Raw genomic sequence first — 9,294 nt, forward strand, 5'->3', positions numbered from 1 at the left:
CCTGGAGACCGGGGATCAAGTCCCACGTCAGGCTCCCTGCTACCTGCTACCAGGCTACCTGCTTCTCCCTCTGCCTGTGTCTCTGCCTCTCTCTTTTTCTCTGTGTCTCTCATGAATGAATAAATAAAATCTTTTAAAAAAATTAAAAATAAAGATTTAGTAAAAAGAAAACTAGTGTCTACTATCTCAGTCATTTTTGTACTGATTACACGTCAAACGTATATTATGGATATGTTAAATAAAGTATTCAAATTGATTTCACCTGACTTTATATTTTTTAATGTGACTCCTAGGAAATTTAAAATTATTTATGAGGCTCCTTGAGGCTGGCATATTTCTATTGAACAGTGCCAATCCAAAGGTTATAGAAGCCAGGACAAAAAAGAACACCCACCAAAAAAGAAAAAAAAAATCTCTTTCTACAATCCCAATCTGCCTCATTCAGACAGGGCTGGCCAAACTGATGAAACAGCTTGACAACTAATTGTCAGTAGAAATGAAAGTATAATGGAAAAGATACAAAACATAATTTGTTCTCAGACACCATTTACATCCAGCAATTAATTCAGAGATGACCAGTACTTCTCATCCATTCTTAAGGCCCCACAGTGGGAAGGAAATCACCAACCAGCAAGCCATCCAGAGGAAGCCTGTGCACCAAGCACCCGCTAAGTTCTGAGAAAGACACAGGACAGGGAGGTGCCAAACCAGCCTTGGTATTTTCCACACTTGAAAGGAATAAGGAGGAACAGGAGCCTGGGGAAAGTCAGTCCTTTGCCCGAGTCACACCATCTTCCCCCAAGCTGCTCTGGATTCTGACATGCACACGTTCCCCACATCACGCCTGCCCCTGCTCCCACAACTGTGAGTGGGCAGTGAGGAAAGTTCTGGGTGCCACCTGGCTCCTTCCTCAACGATTCTGGCATCCATCAGATGTTCCTTCCTCCCGCAACCAGCCTCGACTCAGTGGTATGTGGTTAGGGTCCTTTCCAACACCCAGGCCGCCTCTCTGTTCCCCAAAGATAACAGAGCGAGCAGGGGTGTTTGCTGGCCAGCGGCCTTATCTAAGATCAACATGGCAGCTCCTGCATTCAGGGTCGGGATCAAGTGAAGCCTTCAAGCCTCAGCAGGTGCCTGGTCACCATAGTTGAGTTTGGGGGGTGGGGGTTGTTTTGTTGTGCTTTGGGAGGAGGGGCTCTGAAAAAGCTGCAAGCTTCTCTGAGGACTCCCTATTTCTCCACACCCTCAAGCTAAGAGGTCTAAGCTGAGGTGGCCAAGAAGGGTAAAGACCTCCGGTGACACACATGCATTCTGCTGGGGCTAAGGGAGGCGAGATGCTTTCCATCAGAGGGTACTTAATCCCCCACCTTCCACCTTCTCTACAAGGGCCCAGTGCCCAACCCGGGGGGCCGGTCATTTGACAGTCAGCTGTCTAGTGCTCAATATCCTAACTGGCTCCCCAGCCCAATGGCACCCCACTCAGTGCAGATGGACTTTCTTGGAATAGCACGTTTGCTGTGCGGTCCGGACGGTCTAGGGGGAAGGTACCGCAACCTAGCAGCCAGGGACCGGGAAGCTGGCACCCCGAAGCTGGCACTGCCACTGAAGGCTCTGTGGCTTTGAGGAAAGTGGGGCCTTTCTCGCGTTCAGGGTTCCTTCCAGTGAAATCAAGGTTCAGCCTCCCACCTCTTCAACGTCTTACCGACTCTTGTAATCTACAGTTGTGTCACTCCTCTGAGAACCTTCAGGGTCCTCCCTCCTGCAGATAAAGCCCAAATTCCTTGGGCTAGCAGCCTTCAAGGCTGGGCATAACCTGACCCTGATCTGCCTTCTAGGCCTTTCCTAATAACCTCCTCCACTGACACCCTCATCCAAGGCAGCCAGCTTTCTTGTCATTGCCCCAAATGTTCTACACCCACGCCTTCTGTTCACCTTCGCTCACGCCATTCTGCTTTCAGGGGTGTCCTCCTTCCATTTCCACCATCTGCCTCTTTCATGGAGCTCCTCCTAACCTCCCAAGCTCCCAGCCCCAGCTTCAAGGGAGTTCCTCCTTAGAAATCCTAGAATCTCTGGATGTAGACAGTTCACTTAGCCCATAGGAGTCACTGCCTGGGCATCCAATTAGATGAAGCTCTCCAGGCAGGTAAGGAATCCCCCATGATGTTAGTTAACTCTCCATCTGAGAACACATGACCTTGGCACACGCCTGCAAGCCCTGTAGGCCCAGAACACAAGGGGCGGTTGTGTGCAAGACACCTCAGGGGTTATAAAGGGTTTTCACACCCATCGCCTCAGGTCATCCTCAAAGCCACTCAAGAGTGGCCCTGGCACAAGGAGGATTATTGGTGGTCTGCCTGGGGCCCATCAACTGAGGAGCAGTCACCTGCACCAGGACTGGGCCGTAGCTCCTCTGCCGCCAGGGCCAGTCTCTTCCCTCCTGGAACCTGGCCACAGGGAAGGGAGGCAAGCCAACTCATCCCGCACCACCTGGAAGAAATGACAGGCAAAGCCACCGTCAGAGCCGGTGCTGCCACTCCTCCCAGCATACTCCTCATCTGTATCACGGGCTTGCCCTGGTCGTGGAAGCATGGGAACAGAAGCTAGGCTCCCCATGAGCTCCAGAGGTTTGTGGGAGCCAGAGCAACATCAGTCACAGAGAACAGCATGACAAAGCTCGAAAAGCTCTGAAAAATCTAGTGACCATCATCTCATTCTGTCCTAGAAGGAAGGGAATTTCAGGAGGGGGTGGTAAGCAGAGCAGCAGAGAGTAGCAAAGCTGGCCTAGGCCCCGAGGCACTCCCCTCACCCCACCTGAATCAGGAGTGAGCCCACTTGGGGACAGCTGCAGTGGGTGCACAGCCGAGCCAACCCAGCAATGTCTCAGGGTTTCTGACCTCTGTTGTTGACTTCCACCCAGAGCACATACCCATTTTTAGTGCCCAAGGAATGTAAAGCAGGCACGAGGAGTTAGGACGGAGCTGCTAGTATAAAACAAACACAGGGCTTCCTACATAAAGACCAGAGAGCCACTGGGCGCCACCTCCACCAGGAATCCCAGGTAGGCGTGCTCTCTCTACTCTCCACATGTGGGTTCATGGGTTTAGCTTCCTCTGACTGCTGGCCATCCACAGGCCCATCTGAACAAAGAGGTGGCTGCACAACATGGGGCAGCCTGGCTGCTCAGACACAGCTGGAGCACCCTCACAACCCCATAAACCCTGAGGGCCCTCCTCCTTCAGCATCATGATCCTTCCTTAAGAAATGGCACAAGCTCCTTGGGGCCTGGGACAAATATGGGGAGTCCCACTGCCAAACAGCCTGGGCAGAGGGGGCGGTGGGCAGAGGGAGCCCCTCCAGCAGGGTTGGGAAGAGCTCTTCTACTCAACAGTGACATCCCAGGTCCAAGTCCCCTCACCCTGTGTGCTGGGCTCATACCTGAGAAGGGTCTGGGGCACAGGGAGGGGAGGGCACACTGCCTGCAGACCCTCTTCTCCTCCAGGCGCATCTGACACCATGCCCTCCCTGGGGACCATGTGCAGCCTGCTGCTCTTCAGTGTGCTCTGGGTGGACCTGGCCATGGCGGGCTCCAGCTTCCTAAGTCCTGAACACCAGAAAGTACAGGTAAACCATCTCCCCACAAAGCCCCACATTCAGATTAGGGTATCTGGCTCCAGCCTTGCCATGGGGCAGCCAGCTGTGTGACCTTGGCTCAAATTCTCTGGGCTTTCTCCAAGAGCACTAAGGACGACTCTGGGTCTGACTGTAGGCTCACACCTCCCTCTGCTTCTGGAAGTATAAGGGGGCTTAGGGCCCTAAGATAGTACCTCTTTCCAGCAGAGAAAGGAGTCCAAGAAGCTGCCGGCCAAACTGCAGCCCCGAGCCCTAGAAGGCTCCCTTGGCCCAGAAGACACAAGCCACGTGGAAGAGTCAGAGGATGAGCTGGAAATCCAGGTTGGTTCCAGATTTATGCTTTTGTGGCAGTGGAGGGTATGAGGGTGGAGGAGGGCAGGCTGTGAACAGGGATCCACTGACGAAAGAAATGTAAAATAGTACGCAAAAAGGTTGACTCCGAACTGGACTCCACCAGGTCTTTTCCCATCAAGAGGCAAATGTCTAAGATAAGTCATTTTGCTACAACAAAACGGGACAGGACAAGGAGCCATGAGCAGGGAACAGGAAGGGTGCAGGTCCACACCAGAGGATTTCAAAAGAGGGCCAGCAAACATGGTGCCAAGAGACACACAGCCAGGAAGAATCAGCTGGTCACAGCCTGAAGAGGTTTCCCCACAGCAAAGTGTCTGCTTGGCCCAGGGGCCTGTCCGACCCTGCCCGGGGCTGGAGCGCACCCGCACGGCCCCACGCAGGCCAGCTACTGCTAGACTGCAGCCAGCGGCCACGCACCATGCCCCATCCAGAGATGAGACAGGACCAATTGGGCCGTCTCGGCTCCAGCAAATCTTGCACGGGCCAAGGAGAAAGTCTGAAAATAGAGGGGGAGATTAGGACAGAGAGGAAGTAAAGGGATTATATAGGGGTTATCCCTGCAACCTTCCCACGAAGCCAGCTGTGGTTCAGGGAATGGCCCTTACAAGCACTCAGGTGGCGACAGCTGCCTCCCTGCAGTGACACCAGAATTCCCCACCCTGGGGCAGTACTGAACCGTGGTGATCTTGGTGCTGCTCCTGCCTACCGATGGAGATTTCATTTACAAACTGTCTTACCCTCATTATATGCCGTTCAATCTCCACGACCACCTGTAAGGTAAGGTCAGATACTACTGCCCTCGTTTCGTAGGCAAGGGACAGAAGTTCAAACAGATGAACTCATGTTCCTGAGGTGCCACAGCCTGCGTGTGGCAGGGGTGGGAGCTGAGGGCAGGGCCACCTCCAGCTCCTAGCCCCCTTCCCCTCACCAGCCTGCCAAACAGAGCGTGCACTGTGGCCTGGGGCACCCCTCCCTCCCTGGTCACTCCTGGCCTGAGAAGCTGCAGTGCGGCCTGTCTCGACCTCCCTCGCTCCCTCCCTCCCCACCAGCTTCTTCCATCAGGATGAACTCCCTACCCACGCTCCCTCTGACCCTTCCTGGAGCCTAGGGGTGTTCTCAGGTGCTTCCTCCACACCACATGTGAGATCTCCAACCCACCACATTCCCACTTACTCCTGCAAATCCTCAAACTAAAACTGGGGAATTTCCTGGTGAGACCCAGGCGGCCGGCCGGCACTCCCACTCACCCAGGCCGGGCTGGCTCTCCCCGACACCCAGACAGGGAAGGGGTCTCGGCAGCTTGAGGACTCAAGGCAGGGCTGGGACAACCAGAAGCTTCCAGTCCCCATGAAGGCTGGCCTTGGAAGAGTTAGCCCACACCTCAACTAGAACCCGAAGTCTGAAGTGTCTGGGAGGCACCGGGGCCACCAGAGGTGGGGAGGCCCACACCCTTGGCTGCGGGGCTCTGCACACACTCCTCAGCCCTCCTGCTCTGGAGTTCCACCTTTCTCACCTCCCCCCCACCTTCCTCCAGATGTGTTGCTACTGCAATCCACTTTCAGAGCTGGAAGACTTCTGAGACCACGTCCTACCCCTTCCCCACCTCTCCGCCCCGTATCAGGCCTTTCCAAGTCCCCAGAAGCATACCCCACCCAGGAGTGGCTGGGCTGCCTCTCAACAGCCCAGGTTACAGGTGCTGGGCCAGCCAGGAACACCTGGCCCTGATCAGTGCCCTCGTGGTTCCCAACAAGTCTGCTCAGGCCTCTGAGCAACCCCCCTTAGCCACAGGGTGGAAGAAAAATGAGTACTTGCTAATAGGAGGGAGCCAATGGATGGAGTTCCCTAAAATCACAAGCGGGTCATTCCCCACTCCCTCCGCCCTCCCCGTGGAGACAAGGAAGAAGGGAAATATTTAAAGGGAACAAGGAGCTACTTGTTTTCTTCATAACCTCTTGGAGCACATTTGCTCACATGTGAAATGGGAGAGAAACTGGGGCAGGGAGGCCCAGAGGACTATCCCACGCTATCCCAGCGTGGAGGCAAGGCCTTGGCCAGGCCTGGAGGACAGAGAAGCTCCAAGCTGGGTGTCGCTGCAGCCCATGACCAGAAGCCAGAAGCGGTTCCCAGGCCACCACCCCACCCCTGCAGCCTCAGGCAAGTCCTCGACCCCTCCAGGCCTCCCGTTGGGGGGGCAGGGGGAAGAAGGACCAATGACAGAAGGCTCCCTCCCAACACCAGATCCCTTCAGTGACTTAGACTTCGCAAGTGACTGGCATGCAGGTACCAGGTACCAAGGCAGCTACTAGAACAGAACAATAGAGTCTGCCCTCCAGGGGCGGAAACCATGATGTGGCTGCAAAGAGAGCTCTTTCCCCTTCTCCCAAAACTATGAGCTCCAATAAATCATCTCCAAGGGTGCTGAGAAAGGAGGGAAAAATGGGGTGCTGTTCCTGTAGAAGGGAAGACACAGAGGCACAGAGAGAAGCAAGCACTTGGCTCAGAGCATCTCTCCAGGGAAAGGTCAGCTTGTCTGACCTTCCATGGAACAAGGAAAGGCCTGTGCCCAGGACAGGAGGAAGAGCCAGGAGAGGAGGTGAGGTCAGTAGACAGGCAGAGACCACTGCCCAGGCTAGTGCTAGGACACCAGGGAAACCCACTGTCCCCCCAGTCTCCCTACCTGAGCCTGAAATCCTACCACTTATGGTAGGACTTATGTCTTCCAAAATTACAAGGGGGAGTGGGAGTAACCCACAGCTTCTTTGAGCAACCTCATTAGAGGAAGAAAAGACTGCAAGCTAGTTTCCTCGAGATGGCAGGGGCAGTAACAACGGAACAAGGCAGAGTCACCTGGCTGAGCTGCACCCCCCGTGGTGGCTGCTGAGCCACAGGCCCTCCTCCCTCCCTGCCCCTGTGAGGAGATCCTGAGAGCCCAGGGCCTGCTTTGGGAGGGCTGGGAGCGCCATGTGTTTGGGGTGGGATGGCAGGGTGTGACCTCTGACACCTCCGGAGTCTTCCTTGCCCCTCCTCCTAGTTCAATGCCCCCTTTGATGTTGGAATCAAGCTGTCAGGGCCTCAGTACCACCAGCATGGCCAGGCACTGGGGAAGTTTCTTCAAGAGGTTCTTTGGGAAGACACCAACGGTAAGTCCTTGCCCCACTCGGGTCATTTCAGTTTCCTTGGAGTCCCAATTGTGAGCCCAACCTATGTGTGACACAAGAGAAGTTTTATTCCCCTATCCCTGCCTCTCAAAAAGCTTCTAATTACTTTCTCCAATGTCTGCCGGAGAGCAGCCTGGGCTGGGATTTGTGAGTAGCTCAGATGAGGGGTGAGCAGTCTCTGAATTCCAAGAAGACACTATGTTCCAAGAACTAGCACATTAACTACCTCTGGGGCCCCAGGGAACCCCAACTTCCTAACCATAAAATGGAGCTAACACTCACTGAGAGAGCATAAAATTATTTAATGTTAAGTACTGCTACTGTATAACTTTACAAATGAAAGGAATTAGTGCCCTCGTGAGAATTAAGCAAAGGTTTCTAGGTTTTGTTGCAAAGCTCTTCTTGGCTTATAAAACAAAAACCACCCAATTTGCTTTTTTTTTTTTAATTTTTTTTTTTTATTTATTTATGATAGTCATACAGAGAGAAAGAGAGAGAGGCAGAGACACAGGCAGAGGGAGAAGCAGGCTCCATGCACCGGGAGCCTGATGTGGGATTCGATCCCGGGTCTCCAGGATCGCGCCCTGGGCCAAAGGCAGGGGCCAAACCGCTGCGCCACCCAGGGATCCCCCCAATTTGCTTCTGATCATGGGGGCAAACACCTGCCTTTGGAGGCACACTACCACTGGCAAAGCACTTCCTTAACTAACATGGCATCAAGTCTCCACCCCCACTGACCACATGAGGTAGGCAGGAGCATGGCACTCACAAGGCACTGCAGATAAGGAAAACAAGACTCAGTTTTTAGGTGGCGAGAACAAGTCACACATTCCACACTCCGAGGTCAATACCTAACCCCCCCCCCCCCCCATTACAACACACCACCTCTGACATCACCATTGTGGAAGAAAAGCCACAGAGATCTGATGGCACTGGCAGGACGGTGGACACTGAATTTTGACATGACCTCTTGCTTTTCAGAGGCCCTGGCAGACGAGTGATCATCCACAAGATGGGCCTGCGTGTTCTCCCCCCACCCTAGAAGCACTCACCTGGCTTTTACACTGTTTCTGCAACTACTCCCAGTTCTGAGTGGTACTAGTTGAAGAGGTGAATAAACATTCAAACCATATGCTGAATGTTCAAAGAAAAAATTTATTTCACCAAGTTGAAAATTTCACATTCGACTGAAGAAAAAAATTTAAAAATGTGTGGTCAATGGAAAGATAAAAGGAGGATATGTAGTAAGGCAGGCAATGTGCATGAAAGAAGGGGGTGGGGATGGAAGGGAGAGGAAGCAGATAGACAGCTCTTATAAATATCACAGCTTCCTGAGCACAGTGAAGTTACAATGAGAGCTTAGTAACAATTGGCAAGGACCGTGGACCAAGAAACTTCAGGTGACATCACCAGAGTCACCATCTGCTGAGCTGACCACCATCACAACAGGACAGTGGGAGGGCCAAAACCTGAGTTTCAAGTTATAGGTAAGCTGGGTGCTTCCCGATGGCTGCCGGCCACTGCTAGACAGGGCTGAAATAACGACTTCTCCTTCCTCCTTGTCCACTACTGAAGACATGGCAAAGCAACTGTCACCTCATGTGCACAAGGCTAGGCACTGCCCTGGTTACTTATCGATACCAGGCAGGCGTCCCTAAAGATAGCCAACTCCAGCTCACAGATGCATTGAGCCCGGGTCCTATGTTCCACAGCTTAATCCACTAAAGATACCAGCCTTCCTGGGAGGAAGGTCAGTTACACTTTAAGTAAGTTACACTTTAGCACAAATGTGTGAACCGCTAAGAACTGATGACAGATGATGGGTGAATCACTAAGGAGAAGAAAATAAAAAAGATTAAGGAAGCTCCAAATATAAGCACTCCCAATTGAGACACATGGATACCTGTTAAAGAGTTATGGTAGACCCATCCTCAGCAGAGTTGGGGTAACATGCGCACTCTGGAAAAACCTCTATCAGAGGGCTATAGGAGCCACGTATCTTCTCGAGTAAAATTCTGGTCACCTGGCAGTCAAGACACAGCCCTAGTGGTATTAACCACTGACTTGGCAGGCACACCGAAACCCAACGGTCAGTCCTCAGCAAGAAACATCATGTGGACCGTGGAACCCACCATCATCAGAGAATCTCTTA

The 9,294-nt window shown here is 52.9% G+C and overlaps 1 protein-coding gene across 2 annotated transcripts; it reads left to right on the forward strand.

Moving 5' to 3' along the window:
- Window positions 1-2,996: 2,996 nt before the first annotated feature.
- Window positions 2,997-8,274, forward strand: GHRL (ghrelin and obestatin prepropeptide). Of its 2 annotated transcripts, none has more exons than XM_026016937.2 (5): window positions 2,997-3,058; window positions 3,500-3,621; window positions 3,835-3,951; window positions 7,016-7,124; window positions 8,124-8,274. In XM_026016937.2, the coding sequence occupies exons 2-5, from the start codon at window positions 3,514-3,516 to the stop codon at window positions 8,141-8,143; spliced, it is 354 nt and encodes a 117-aa protein (XP_025872722.1). In that variant the 5' UTR covers window positions 2,997-3,058; window positions 3,500-3,513; the 3' UTR covers window positions 8,144-8,274. The 2 variants fall into 2 exon arrangements, with proteins under 2 accessions (XP_025872722.1, XP_025872723.1); XM_026016938.2 differs by having other exon boundaries at window positions 3,838-3,951.
- Window positions 8,275-9,294: the final 1,020 nt, after the last annotated feature.

This window comes from Vulpes vulpes, chromosome 9, assembly GCF_048418805.1.
Source record: "Vulpes vulpes isolate BD-2025 chromosome 9, VulVul3, whole genome shotgun sequence".
Lineage (NCBI taxonomy): Eukaryota > Metazoa > Chordata > Mammalia > Carnivora > Canidae > Vulpes > Vulpes vulpes.